A 15,587-nucleotide genomic window follows, 5' to 3' on the forward strand; every position below is an offset into this window, starting at 1 on the left:
CACGTTGCCCAAGTGTTCTTTTGTGTCTGTTTTTATTTTATTTTAATTATAATAAACCACATCTCCTGACCTCTATACTGTTGAGTGGCGTGTTTGTCTCAGATCTGGTTGGACAGGCTGAAATCAGCCGAGCCGGGCCTGTGAATTCTCTCCTGCTGCTTGAAATCGACTAGCTGTCACTGCGTTTAACCCGAACTCCTGTCACCGCCGTGCCGTGTATCTGAGGGGGATTTCATACAAACATTCTCCGCTTAGGTGGTTCTTTAAAAAACTTCAGTTGCGTCTCTGCCTCAGATGTTCCCCTTCAGCCTGTCTTGGTGACGGAAAGTACTTTACACCCAAATGAGGCTTCAGACAAAGCCATCTGGAGGTACGTGCTCTCTGCTGTTCCCTGTGACTGTGAGGGATGACGGTCAGCTCCCCGGCGTCCTCACGGACAACGTTTTGAATAAAAGTCACCAAGCCGAGGACGAATGCGCCGGTGTCATCTGTGGTTCTCGTTGCCAGAAAGCAAACCAGGTGCATCAATGATGAGCATGCAGAAATATTCGACTTTCTTCCACACGAAGGCCTGTATTTATAACCCATTATTTAAAATGTTCTGTGACATTAATTGATTGAACTCTACGGCGGGGCTGCTTCACTGCAACTGCCATTGGCAACGCATTACGGATTAAACAGATTGTTTTTTATTATTTTGGAGGGTATTCAGTGTTTGTAACATTGTTTTATGTAAACTGCACATTTGTATCTGTTAACCAATACAGTGAATAGTGAAACAGTGTTACATTACAGCGTTTCCAGTCCAAATAACACGATGAGTTGATTTGAATCTTACGGGAGAGTCTTATCAACATTGTACCTGCTGGCTGTCTCTGTGTTTGCACGTATACGTGCTACTGAACCATTTGAAGTGTGAGTCCTAATGAGGCCAATGAAGAGCAGCTCTGTCAATATCTTAACTGAAGCCCCTCTGGCACCATGCAGCCGAAAGAAGTAGAACGAGAATACGTACGCAGTCCAATTCCAATACTCAAATGTTTTCTCTTCATGCTCCGTGTTCCTTGTGTGTCATTGAATTCTATGCAGCAGGTAAATGGAGTTTTCTATTTAGACCTGGACTCCCTTACTGTTAATCCTGTCATAGATTCCCATTGAAATAATAATATATTGAGGTCAAACTGTGGTTTCTTTGCTTAGTAATGGATCTGAGCTTCTAGTTGAATAAAATTTGCCACCAAGAAAAGCCATCAATTCCAGCTTTTATAACATTTTGGGAGAATTATACACCGTTATAATTAACTCATGGATCTGTTTCTTAAACTGGACTGTCGGTCATGACTTAACTAGTACCTCCATCAAATGCTAAATATATATTTATGAATGGTGAATAATGTGTTTGTCGTTGTGAGTCCTGTAAAATGACTGGGCGAGAAAGTGCTACTGCGACAAAGCGTTTAATGGATTCAAATGCGAAAAAGCAGCAGCGTCTGTAGGGTAGAGATGTTGCCTTCATGTCTGCTCCTCATATCTGGGAAGCTGTGTCTGCTGAAACCTTAGACAGATTGCTTTGCAGAGGTAGGACTCAAATTCCGCAGTCCTTGAAAGCGCAGCAGAATTTACAAAAACATCAAATGAGATGGAAAAAAAAAAAACTCCTCCTCCTCCTCCTCACGGCACCCAGACTCCATCTGTGACAGTGGTCTTTAAAAATGCAAAGAAATCTGACCAAGACTCCTGTTTTTTTAAAACCTGAAAACAGAAAACCCCACAAAAACCATTGCAGATGTGTCTATTATATATCGTTCCTCGTCGGGCCCGTGAGCTCCAAGCGATGGACATCTGATCTCACATCTGCACCGGCGCGCACGTCTGCAGGAGCAGCGCAGAGGGCACACATCCCGCCCCCGAGACATACAACTGGCATTTAGGGCTGTGATGTTCGGCCGCTTAGCGGACTGTCATTTCTTCGCCTGAGGCGGGAGGCGTTTGGAGGGTTACGCGCTGCAGAGCGGCCGCCATCTTTATACCAAAATGTAGTGGGAGCAGGAGCAGCACCGTCACCTGTTAACAGGCGCATGACAACGATGATGATGATGATGCTGATGATGATGTGTATGGAAGGAGTGGTTCCAAAGATAAAACATTTTAAAGTTACCTCCTGAATCGACGATAAATACACTGTGTAGCCAACAGGGTCACATCATGATTTACTGATCCAATTGTTCATCATTGCGATTCTGGGTCACGCCGCGTCGGGGGTCTCTGTGTTGAGGGGTCAGCCAGCGCAGCCGAGCTGCTGTCGGAAATAATCTCACTTAACTCGTATACAGAGCCGGAAAAAAGTACCACAAGGAGAGGAGAAAGTCACCGTTATTGATTACTCCTCCGATACTCGCTGAAATGACTGGTGACTAATCCATAACAATTCAGTTAATTCGTGCATTTATTTGTCATATTTAGTTTTGCATCTCAGTTTTTTCCACACATGCATGCAGGTAATTGATCATGCACTCGTTTAGGATTGGTACTCTTTAAAGACAAGAAGCCACAATTTGAATTCTTCCTTCCTCCGCTTGCTACAGTTGTGAACCAGGTGGTTTGGGGTTAACGTGGCCTGATTTTCACTGTACTTCTGTTGGTAGATACGATGCGCTGATGCTCATTTAGTTTCAGTCAAATACACCTTTTCCTCGGCCCAGTGGATCATCACGTCGTATGCTGCAATTTCCCCGAAGGATTTAAATGTGTACTCTAGGGAAGGTTGTGACCTGAGGTGGGAGGGCCTTGTGTGTGTGTGTTTGTGTGTGTGTGCGTGCGCGTACACACAAGTCAAAGTCAAATCTTTAGAGCCAACTGTTGCATCCCCGTATATACAGTGATGGCATATTGATACATGAATTATTCATGCGTTGTAATGCAGTGTTATTCAGTGGTTTCCACGGCTTCACAGGTGGAGTAACAAAGTGTTTCTTTACGAAGCGCAGACCCCGGTGGTTCACTCACTCCACCTTCCGTGTCTCCTCGTGAATACAAACAAGTGGGATGGGGGGGGGTTATGGGATGGGGGGGGCTGTTCCAGGGGAAATATTGTTATGGTCCTTGTTGTCTCCTGTTCAGAAATGGAAAAGTTGATGGAGTTCATGAGATGATTTACATGATTTAGTTAAAGGATTTTCTCCATGAGTGACAGCTGACAATATAAGCTCGCGCATTATCCACATTTTAGCAGCGATTATTTTAGGCTGGTCTTTTTTTAGGCTGATGAAAATATAGTTTTCCATTCGTCTTCATCTGCTATTGATGAGCCAGATTGCTGACAACGAGAAGAGATTACTTACTTACTTTTATTTCTTTTTTATCAAAGCCTTCAGTAGTTTCCCTTATTAAGATGTGCTTTAGTGTACATTTGCACTATTGATTGCACTAGTTTGATTGGATGGCTCGTCACAGAACACGCATGTTCGGCCCTTTTTACGTTTTCTCCTTCTCTTCAAAGGACGGTGAAGTGGAACCTGTTCCCCTGAGTTCAGGTATCGAAACAACTGATCCGGCTTCTTGGCATAAAGCGTCCCAACCTGGAGGGGCTCATTTTTGAAACAAATGACCTCCACGTTTCCCCCCTAAAACAACGTGAGATGCTCAGCCAGAGGGACACCCGTCTCGCCCGAGCTTACTGTACCTCCAACCCTCCTGGAGGTATTTTTTTTTTTTTTCAAACACGGGGAAGCACGTGACTCCGGACGCAGAAAGCGGGTCGCGTACGAGTAAACGGCGGGGGGCCGTAGAGGTGACCGACAGCGGCCCGCGGGCACAACTCGGGGGAAGTTGACAACAAACAAGGGGGATTTTAAGGCAGCCGCGGCGAGGAAGCCTCAAGGCCCCCCAAACACTCCAAACACGAGGCTGCGGTCCAGCTGGGAAAACAGTACAGAGATGACGGGGACAAATAGAGCCTTTTTTTTCTCACCAAACTCAGAGGCACATTCAGGAGGCCGACGACAAACGCCTTCATCTCGGACACACACACACACACAAACACACACACGCTAGCGTTGGCAGGTGTTACCGTCTATAGATTAGAGAGGTGTTATGTTCGTGGTGTGGCAGTATGTACTTGTTTCTGCATCTCTACGTGATTAAACATAACACTAAAATAGTTATTTTACACTCACATTGCAGCTCGGAGATGGAATAAAAAAGAGCGGCTTTCTGTTTGCCGAGTTGACTCATTAATTCTCTATATGTCTCCGGGTTCCTCTCAAAGCAGAGGCGTTGCTCCATTTTAATTTAAGTAGGTAGGTAGGTTCATGTGAATATTCATTTATTAGCCTAATAAAGCTCTAATGATAAAATGATTCAGTTTTGTCATAAACAGAGGCATCATTTGGCACCTCAACCCCATTTGTTGGATTTCATTCATGAACAAAAGGTTTTATCTTCATTAAAAATGTATAAATCCCTTTTTTGTTGAGTATGGGGGGCCAAAAAGTCCAAAGTTGTATTTCATCCCAGTCTGTCGCTGCTTAGATCCATTAGGATAATATTCTACTTATGACACTACTTTTATGTGACAGCTGTAGTTAATAGTTCCTATTCATATTAGTTATACAATATGTAAATACGAAATGTATTACTATTATTTGTTATTACAGATTAAGCAAGCTGACATTGAATAAATCAGCTGCAACATTAAAGTGGCGTTTACATATTCATATCAACCATAATCTTTTAATTTCATCCAAGTGTATTTATATATATATAAACATTTTTTTGTTCTTTCACTTCCTGCTCTTAGTACCACAATGAAATGGTGCACTTGTCAGTGTTACATTCATAAACCATTCCCTCCCAAGCCTCACTCCTCGACTCCATTCAGACTCAAAGGGGATGAGCCGTACACACAGAATAGTTAATACAGCAACCGGCGGCTCAGAAAGGAGTAATACAAGGATCCCTTGTCTTGTCGTTTCTCACCGGCTTAGTCGGGCTTTTATCTTGGGTGTGATGCCGCGTTCACATCTCTTTATCCACTGTGCACCTGGGCGGACTCGGCAAACCAACACTTCTCGGGGAAATTATGGCGTATAGTTTCACAGAGGCAAATATTCATTTATTTTACAAAACCCAACCTGTTACTGGAACAGGCTTGCAAAGGAGAGTTATAGATGAGAAATCCGTCCTCGGGGTCAGTCCTGCTTTCTCAGGAATCAGTATATCTCCATTGTTTGTACAGTGGAACACATTTTATAATTAGTGCATCAATTGTTCTGGATCTGCAGGTGACATTTTCAGATATAAAGACCTCTTTGCAACTGTTATCGGAATAAAATAATTTATATTCTCCTGACATGGAGCAGTTCTTTGTGACTAGTGTGTAATTAAGAGCATTTAACACAACGTCAAACATGGATTGGATGGTTAAAAGGATGACCTTTTCACCCCGCTGGGGAAACAATATGTTAACAGTGTGTACACTCGTTTGAATGACAAAAGTACAAGCAAGAAGGCAAATAACAGTCATTTTACTGCAAGCTTTACACTCAGTGTAATAAAACGCTCATTTGGAATAGTTGTAAATGTCATTTTTCATAATTTATTGTAACTCCAAACAAAAATAATTTCTACAAAAAATATTCAAATAATGTCATATAATATTGATACGTGGTCGATATCTTTTCTCTCTTTTTTAGACTTCTGATAGGTATATTCTGTTAAATTCTGCTTCCTGAATACTGTGTGATAATTAAATCTCGCTAAGTGTGGCAACAATCACTCATTCCTATGACAACCATAATAGTGACTAAATCTTTATTATTCGTAACCCCCTGGATATTATATAATATGTATAATCTCAGCGACTGTTAGTGGGCACAGTAAATACAATAACTGAAGATATAATAAAAAAAGAATGCAGCAGAAATATAATAAATGTAAAATGAAGTATCATCTTTTGAGAAAAATGAAACCTGGGTTATATACTATATAGGCCTCAGCAGCAGGATCGAACGCACATCTGGCCTCCTGACTCGTCCGTCCCGTCGCGTTCTCTCACCGAGTCCGACCGCGCACACACACACACACACACACACACACACACACACACACACACGCACGCACGCACGCACAGGTGGTGTCAGTCAAACAGAGCCGAGATCCTGAACTCAACCAAGAAAAAAAGAAGGAAAAAAAATAAGCTCCTCGTGGGTCGTGAAATAGTGGTGATTTTAAGTGTTTCGTTTATGCTTTTTGGTTTGATGCACGTTGCTCCAGCTCAGGAATAAAGGGAACAGTGGTTGGTATCGTTTTTCTTTTTCTTCCACCCTTTTTTCTCCGAGGTCGCTCACCTTTTTCTTCTCTGTTCGTCCTTCTCACACCTGAGCACACGCTCATAACAGTCCTGTTGTGTGTGTGTGTGTGTGTGCGTGTGTGTATATATATATAATGTGTTAATAGGAGACTGGGGCTAGTTAAGAGTTGTGCATGTGCGTGTACATGTACGTGTGTGTGTGTGTGTGTGTGGGGGGCGGCGGCCCTTCCCATTCCGGGGTCACCGTTTGCCTCTCGTACACACACACACATGCACACACACACACACACACTCCGAGGTGGTGGAGTTTTCTCTTCTTGCCGTGGCTCAGTGCGGACTTAGCGTGGCCAGCAGGCCGGCGAGCAGAGTGCAGAGCAGCAGGGTGGCCGTGGGAGGGTGCAGGGAAGAGGCGGCGTTGCAGTCCTTGCCCGCCTCGCAGCGGGACTGTTGGCACAGCACCCCTTTGAACTCCGGGGGACAGACGCACTTCTGGTTCTGGTGGCACGTTCCTCCGTTCTGACACAGGAGCATCTCCTCGTCGCAAACGTTGGCTGCGAGCGCAGAGAAAAAGGAGACGAAGGAGGAGAGGAAGGGAGGACGGGGAATGAGAGAGGAAGCGGGGATAAAGTGACAGATTGACAGGCGGTGAAAGGATAGAGGGGGTGTGAAGATCATAAAGGAGAAAGAAAGATGTACGGCAAAGAGACAGGTGAGGGAAGGTAAGCAGGGGCAATGTTGAAGAAGCGTGATGGGAAACACAAACAAAGGGGTGTGTAGTAGAATTCAGGGCAGACGGAACAAAGTAGAAAAGAAAGCAGGAGGAAGGGAAGAGGAAGATGCATTCTTCAGTTTTTTCCTCCGGGACAGGAACAGTTAACACCTGCATTTCTTTCTTTTCTCTGCCTGTTTTTTCTTGAGCCTGCACTTTCTCAGGGTCAAGTTAAAATCTCAAACCCAGCTGGAAATACGCAGCATTTGTGATATTTACACTGAGGCCCCTCACTATGGTAGATGGTAGAGGAAGGGCGATTTCCCGTAATGGGGTTAAGCACCGACAGGGTCATCAATTAAAGGAGCAGCTGATGCCGCTAATGAGCTACATGATCTATTCCCCCGCCCCCCCCCCGTCCCCCCGTCCCCCTCCACTGGAGTAAACAACACACCAGGAGTCGCACACGCTAACCTGCCCGAAACCGACATAGAACGCAGGTGATGCTCACAGTAACAGCCTTGTTTCCAGTAGTATCCCGGCTCACAGTCGTCACACTTGGCGCCCGCGGCGCCGTCTTTGCACTGGCAGAAGCCTGTGCCGTTACACCGGTCGTGAACCGAGCCCATCTGGTTGCAGTTACACTCTGAGGAAAAGAAAAGGAGAGGGGGGGCATTTAGAATGAGCGTTTGAAAGAAGTTCAGCCAAAGACGTGCAACATTTGCATTCAGAACACTGTTTTTTTTTTTAGGGTATTGATGCTTTTCTCTGCGAGTTTGTCCGAGTACAGAGACGATTCAAGATGCTGCAGAGAGTAAGACCTTTTTTGTTTGGGCCCTCTTCAGATCACCATGCACCTCTGTGACAAAGATTTGTCTGTAAAACTATTGTGATGCATGTAATGGGCTATAAAGCGACTGCTGTGTAATCTATTATTTACCCTCAGGAACACCATGAGCTCTCGTCCTTGCAAATTACAGTAACTTGTACTGAAATGCCTACTTACTAAGATTCATGTCAAATATTTCTGGGAAAGATTTACTGCTGTGTTGCCAACTCAAAAGGAGCCAGAAAGATGCCAAGTTGCAAACACTGACAGTTTGGCCTTTTCAAGCCTCCTTTCAAAGCCTCGTCCACAAATCATCATCAGTAAGAGGATATTTTGTTTTTATTTAGAGGATGGCATATATTGATTGTTGTCAGGATGTCCAGCATAAACATCAACAAAAAGATTAACCGCCGCAGCGTGGATTTGCATTTGTCCTTTTTTATCACATGAATTACTTTTATTCCTGCGAGTGGTCATTGTTAGAAGTGCATATATTTATAGAGACGGACTAATAACCGGATGAGACATGGTAGAAAACTGCTTTATTTGCTTTGCATCTTGTCAGTCGGTTGACCAGAGTTTCCCTCCTGATCGGATGCAAGCCAGTACAAGCTAAACCCACGATCAAATTAACTCATTTGTAATAAAATGATAAAATATTCATATCAATTAAACACATTACACAACCTTTGTGATTGCGGGTCTTCTGCGTTGATGCGTGTAAAACATCTGTGTAAATGCATTAATACTTCAGAGGGTTTCGTGCTCTGGAGATGTTGTTGTCTGAACGGGTCGTATGAGCTAATAGGGCCTTATTCATGCTGACTCTAAGGCCTTTTTTACATATCCTTAATCCCATAGTAAGCGCACTGTATATATTACAGCGTCAAGCCACAAATTGTTTTTTTTTTACTGTGTGCCTGTTAAAAATGTCACCGCTAAACCACCGTCTTGTCGTAATCTTCGCTCTGAAAAAACCCAAAACGTTAAAAACTCTTGACCGCCCTTTGCCTCCGTCAGTCAGTCACCCACACACCACCACCACCACCACACGGACACTCCCTCCTCTCCCCCCATGGCGCACACTGACCCACGCAGACGCTCTCGTCGTCCAGTTCGGCGGAGGCGTTGCGGAAGTAGCCCAGCCTGCAGTGTTGGCAGTTCTGGCCCCGGGTGTTGTGCTTGCAGCTGACGCACGTGACGATGTTCAGGTAGTCGATGTAGCTGCAGCGGTTGGAGTGGCCGTAGCACTCGCAGTCTGAAAGGAAGGACACGCGTTCACTAGAGGGAGATGACGGTACAAAGTCGATACCCTGTAGGCGCAGGCTGGTGGGATTCTCCAGCGGCCGCTGGAAGTGATAGATTACTTGCATTAACTGAGACGTCTGATGGCTTTACTTTCAGACGCCAGTGAACAAATGAACGACTGCGCGCGTGTGTTTTATGACTTCCCGACTCTATATTGGTTCAATAAAGGCAGACCCCTCCCTCGCCATTACGACGTTCACAGGTTTGCTGAGTCTGCTTCACTGGGCTGCACTGATTGCTGATGGGAATTCCACTATCCTGCGTGTGTACGTGCGTGTTTGTGTGTACTGGTGTGGTGGAGTCAGAGTGCAGGTGTGTTAAATGTGTCTGGGAATTTGATGGCGTTACCAGACGAGTAGGTCATAAGCTACAGAATCATAACCAGGGGAGACTAAGGTGAGTGGTACGGTACAGGAGTTGTTTCAGGGCCGCACCTGAGATTGTGAAATCGGTCTGACACCACTTGTCCTGATAGAAAACCTCCCCTGCTCCGCCTCTCTTTCACATTTTGTTCTACATCTCCTCATCTTAAATTATCTTCCATGAGGCGCTGCACAATCAAAGCTCTTTATTCAATTTTCCCTTGAAAATATGATCTCTTCATGCTCATACGCTTGATAAATTAAGACTTTATCCATATTTCCCACCCTAAAACCGAAGCTAACAAAAAATATGCTGCAGCCGCCGGTGTAAGAACTTTTGCATGTTTTTCCAGAGAGGGAGAAACGAAAGCATGTGATAATTTACTGTAGGATCTGCATTGTGCAGCAAGTGGTGCTCTACATTCTCACTACAATTATTTTGGCAGAGTCTGGTTGCTAATTAAGGTTTTATTAAGCTTCAGAAGTTGCCTGCAATAGTGTGCTGCAAGGCATCACTGTCCTCTAAAGAGGCGTTTACCAGGCATGTTTATGCAAATACACATTTAAATGCACATTAAAAAGTCGGAGTTTAGCTGTTTAATCAGCCGTCACATTATTATTTTATTATTGTTTGGTTGATGATGCCAGCTGAAATATTAATGAGCTGGTTTGAAAGGAAACGCGTGCAGCGCCATAAAGTGCCTCTCTCAGCACTGAGGAAACCATGCTGGCGGTGGGGGAAGATCTGCCTAATTAAATATAAATGGCCAATTACAAGACGGACTAGAATTGCAATGGGACATTCTTCCACAACGAAACTATAGGAGTCGTGATGCTGCTTTATTCTGTTATCAATTGTGAATTGTTTTCAGTGACAAGACGGTCAGAGGTGCCTGCATCAAAGAGTCTCTGGATGATGGAATAACGGCATATGCAGTTAATAACCCTCCTTTCTAGAATCAATACACAACAATGTCAGTAACTGTGATTGTTGGATGGGTTAATATGAAGTTAAGAGTCTAAATACTCACCTTGATCATGCACATAAAGCAAAAACAGGACCAAGAGGGAGTTGCATGGGAAAGAGCAAAATGAAAAACACAAGACAAGACGTGCAATGAAAGGAATTATTCCACAGGTTGCTGCTTGAAAAAAGTGTTCCCACACTCGGAGAGAGTTTACAATCACTGAAATGAACCAAAGCACCAGAGGATTTAACCGAGCTTGATTCTCCTTTGTGTTTTTCCGACCACGTCTCTTACCTCTGAAATCATCGTATATGATCCCGTACAAATGTCTGGCCTGCGGCTCTCCTGAGATCAAGAGTTTCAGGAGCCCTTGAGGAACGAAGGAATCTTTGTTGAAGATTGATCTCCGGATCACTTGCGGCGCTACAGTCATCTACGGCGCTACACCTTCACACAGCCGGGCCACCACTACTTCAGAGGGGTCCTATGGATCGGCTTAACGGGGGCTCCCACTAGATTCTACCTAGTCTCTTCAATGGAAGCACACAACCCAAAAGTCATCCCGCGAGCTTCCAAGAAGATGGTGTGACGTGAATGTTTTACCATGTTATGGACTATGAGTCCTTAAAGTGCCTTAAGAACTGTCAGCTGGGCAAAAGTCTATAAGTCAAAAAACAAAGGGATCTCTATTGAAGATATTCCAAGTGGGTGAGTAAAAAACAAACAAACAATTATAATGTTTTGGGGAAAATCTTGTAGCCTTAAAGGCTAAAGTGTAAGAGATTAATAGAAATGTCAATTTGTAGATTAAGCCAAGAAAATGATGATAGACTATGGCCCTCAAATGATTCAATCACCGCATTTAATGGAGCTATAAATGCAATATTGTGTGAGTTAATATTGACGTCAGGATAAATTTTGGGTCCCAAAACCGCAATGAATCACTATCGCTATCAACACACGTTCAAATTCTACCTTTCGTTTTCTCTCTTTCATGCTCGTCTCTGTCTTCATCTTCTCTCCCAGAAGTGTGTTTCTGGCTCTCATGCCTCCCTCTGTCCCACTCAGGTAGGTGGTGAACTACAAAGGAGCAACAACTTGCAAATCAATCTACATCGACGTAGCAAAGATCATCTCGGGCTGTTTATCTGAACTAGAGAGACTACTGACAACAACATCCAACGAAGTGTGAGACGCACAGCGTACGTTTCAACTTTAATGAATTCTTCTTTACCCCCAACCTCAATAAGGTTCTCACTTTAGTGCTTTTCTTGCTCTCTTCTCGTAAACATTGCAGAATAGACACAAATACATTCCCATTTTATCACTTGGACTTGCCAAGTTCAGGTAAACTAACCTATACGACTCTGTTGCTACATACAAATACGGATACCTTTTCCATACTGCTCTCCTCCGTGCACAGATAAGCTTTGGGTCCGGTGTCCATGAGTCTCGTGTGAGTGTCCTTGGGTCTCATGTATGGTTCCTTGACTCTCGTGTCTGGGTCCATGTGCCTCATGCATGGGTTGATGAGACCCATGTCCTTGGGTCTCATGTCTGGGTCCATGTGCCTCGTGCATGGGTCCTTGGGTCTCGTGTGAGTGTCCTTGGGTGTCGTGTGAGTGTCCATTAGTCTCGTGTGAGTGTCCTTGGGTCTCATGTATGGTTCCTTGACTCTCGTGTCTGGGTCCATGTGCCTCGTGCATGGGTCCTTGGGTCTCGTGTGAGTGTCCTTGGGTCTCGTGTGAGGGTCCTTGGGTCTCGTGTGAGTGTCCTTGGGTCTTGTGTGAGTGTCCTAGGGTCTCGTGTGAGTGTCCTAGGGTCTCGTGTGAGTGTCCTTGGGTCTCGTGTATGGGTCCATGAGACTCATGTGCACGTCTATGAGACTGATGTTCATGTTCCTCAGCCTTGTTAGGGACTGCCCAAGATTGTCGTCAACAAAAGAAACCAATACAAAGATTTTAGTTTATATTAAGCCAAAGGTCGATCTTATATTCACTGCAATGATTATACTACTATCCTATTTCCGCTAATACATATAAAAGATGTACCTTTTATCTCTGCTTTTGCTTCTTCCGCCTCCCTTTCCTCCACGTGCCCAAATGAGGTTGTTGTTTTGTGGTCATGAGTCTCCTGAACATCTCCCTCAGGGTTGTGGGAGACTGACACACAACACATTTCATTGACATATCTTTAGTTTTGACTCATTTTGAAAGTTTCTCTCCTGCATATTTCCTCCTCCTCCTAGTCATTATACTAGTTACACAATAACTACAGTGCACATAAGATTTTTTTTGCTAATTTTCCCCTTCACGCGCCCAGATGACGTTGTTATTTGGCCATTAGTGTCATCATAAGTCTAATGTACATGCCCCTAAGACAATTTGGAGACTAATGCACACCATTTCTTTTGAAAAAGTAAAGAACTTTTTTTGTTGTCCAATTTTGTTTAGTTTGTAATAAAAGTGTATTCACTGAATAGTTGTACACCACTATAGGTCAACAATACAGTAAGGGCATACCTTTATGCTCGTCCTTCCTTTTCATTCCGTGCCAAGATGTAGTAGTTGTTTTGTGTCCATGACTCTCTTGAACACGGCGACCGTGACCATGATTTTTGTGAACGTTTCCATGATTTTCATGAACGTTTTCCTGACTTTCTTGAACGTTTCCATGACTTCCGTGAACATTTGGCTGATTTTGATGAATGTTTGCCTGACTTTCGTGAACGTTTCCATGATTTTCATGAACGTTTCCATGATTTTCATGAACGTTTTTCTGACTTTCTTGAACATTTTTATGACTTCCGTGAACGTTTACCTGACTTCTGTGAACGTTTCCGTGACTTCCGTGAACATTTGCTTGACTTTCGTGAACGTTTTCCTGACTTTCGAGAACGTTTCCATGACTTCTGTGAACGTTTCCAGGATTTTCATGAACGTTTGCCTGACTTTCGTGAACGTTTCCCTGACTTTCGTGAACGTTTCCCTGACTTTCGTGAACGTTTCCAGGATTTTCATGAACGTTTGCCTGACTTTCGTGAACGTTTCCATGACTTCTGTGAACGTTTCCAGGATTTTCATGAACGTTTGCCTGACTTTCGTGAACGTTTCCCTGACTTTCGTGAACGTTTACCTGACTTCTGTGAACGTTTCCGTGACTTCCGTGAACATTTGCCTGACTTTCGTGAACATTTGCATGACTCTCGTGAACGTTTGCCTGACTTTCGTGAACGTTTCCATGACTTCTGTGAACGTTTCCAGGATTTTCATGAGCGTTTGCCTGACTTTCGTGAACGTTTCCCTGACTTTCGTGAACGTTTCCATGACTTCTGTGAACGTTTCCAGGATTTTCATGAACGTTTGCCTGACTTTCGTGAACGTTTGCCTGACTTTCGTGAATGTTTGCCTGACTTTCGTGAGCGCTTCCATGACTTTCGTGAGAGCTTCCATGACTTTCGTGAGCGCTTCCATGACTTTCGTGAGAGCTTCCATGACTTTCGTGAGAGCTTCCATGACTTTTGTGAGCGGTTCCATGACTTTCGTGAACGTTTCCATGAGTTCTGTGAACGTTTCCAGGATTTTCATTAACGTTTGCCTGACTTTTGTGAATGTTTGCCTGACTTTTGTGAGCGCTTCCATGACTTTCGTGAGCGCTTCCATGACTTTCGTGAGAGCTTCTATGACTTTCGTGAGAGCTTCCATGACTTTTGTGAGCGGTTCCATGACTTTCGTGAACGTTTCCATGACTTCTGTGAACGTTTCCAGGATTTTCATGAACATTTGCCTGACTTTCGTGAACGTTTGCCTGACTTTCGTGAGAGCTTCCATGACTTTCGTGAGTGCTTCCATGACTTTTGTGAGCGCTTCCATGACTTTCGTGAACGTTGGTATACATTTTATGAACGTGCCCATTAATCTCTTGTACTTCGTCATGAGTCTTTAGTAAGGGAGTCTCTTGAACATGGCCTTGAGTCTTTTGTGCGTGGCCGTGAGTCTCATGAATGTGAGTCTCTTGAACGTGGCCACGAGGCTCTTCTGACTGGCCTTGAGTCTTTTGATTGTGGCCGCGAGTCTCTTGATCGTGGCCGTGACTCTCTTCTGAGTGGCCTTGAGTCTTTTCTGAGTGGCCGTGAGTCTCTTGAACATGGCCGTGAGTCTCTTGTACGTGGCCTTGTGTTTCTTGACCGTGACTGTGAGTCTCTTGATTGTGGCCGTGAGTCTCTGGTACGTTGTTGTGAGTCTCTTGATCGTGGCCGTGAGTCTCTTGTACGTTGTTGTATGTCTCTTGTTTGTGACCTTGAGTCTTGGGTACGTTGTTGTGAGTCTCTTGTATGTGGCCCTGGGAGTCATGTCCATGGCCCTTAGAAGTGTGGGAAACTGAAACGGCGTGATTGTTATTGAAATGAAAAACCTCTTTGCAAACTAAACAGCCAATAATACATTCATGTTCTAAAAGTGTGTCTCATGGCTTCTTGTTGCTGTTCTTCTTTAGTAAATTTAGTTTTACCTGTGCTGTCCAACAATTAGCCCAAGAGACCAATTTTTACAGCAATTTCTGTTGTTTGTAGTTAAGTTAACTTGAAGTAAATAATTAACATCTATATTATATTCTACACACAAAGATAACTTTTAAATATACATCTACCAAAGCCTTCCTAACAGTACAGATGCCTTTTCTTTCCGCTTGTCTCTCCTCAATCCCCTTCCCTTCACTGTGCCCACATGAGGTTGTTGTATCATGTTTTTTCGAGGCCATGTTTCTTACGTACATGTTCCCCAGACTTGAGGAGGTCACGCAACAACAGTTGGTGACATAACAAGCAAAAACTCCGGTGTTATACATTTTATTATGCTCTTTTCTGCCAACAGACCTTGAACAAAAAAAATAAATTCTTCATCCATTCGTACTTCATCCTCAGCAGCCAGATACATAATGTAAAACCTCTGTTGATGCCAAAATTATGATTCAGCCCTCCGGCTGATGTTGTGTGACAGACTATCATGTCAGTGAAGAGATGAATTTGCTCTTCACAGTTTTTAGGGACCCGGTTGTTGTTCACCGCAAGCTCTCGAGTTTTACGGACGATAAAAGTGAATTA

At 44.0% G+C, this 15,587-nt stretch overlaps 1 protein-coding gene across 5 annotated transcripts in view; it reads right to left on the bottom strand.

The window, feature by feature from the left end:
* Positions 1–5,318: 5,318 nt before the first annotated feature.
* The window catches only part of ntng2b (netrin g2b), a 46,846-nt gene continuing 36,577 nt past the window's right edge, over positions 5,319–15,587 (bottom strand). The window contains exons 7-14 of one of the 5 annotated variants that reach the window (XM_078087955.1): positions 13,009–14,865; positions 12,538–12,648; positions 11,880–12,404; positions 11,462–11,566; positions 10,781–10,855; positions 8,939–9,106; positions 7,531–7,665; positions 5,319–6,861 (exon numbers count right to left, since the gene is read on the bottom strand). In XM_078087955.1, the coding sequence (XP_077944081.1) occupies positions 6,638–6,861; positions 7,531–7,665; positions 8,939–9,106; positions 10,781–10,855; positions 11,462–11,566; positions 11,880–12,404; positions 12,538–12,648; positions 13,009–14,865 (3,200 nt within the window). In that variant the 3' untranslated portion in view covers positions 5,319–6,637. Of the gene's footprint in view, positions 6,862–7,530; positions 7,666–8,938; positions 9,107–10,780; positions 10,856–11,461; positions 11,567–11,879; positions 12,405–12,537; positions 12,791–13,008; positions 14,943–15,587 lie in introns of those variants that run through there. The other 4 variants (XM_078087957.1, XM_078087956.1, XM_078087958.1 and 1 more) reach the window with 4 other exon arrangements.

This window comes from Gasterosteus aculeatus, chromosome 14 (assembly GCF_964276395.1).
Source record: "Gasterosteus aculeatus chromosome 14, fGasAcu3.hap1.1, whole genome shotgun sequence".
NCBI classification, from domain to species: Eukaryota; Metazoa; Chordata; class Actinopteri; order Perciformes; family Gasterosteidae; genus Gasterosteus; species Gasterosteus aculeatus.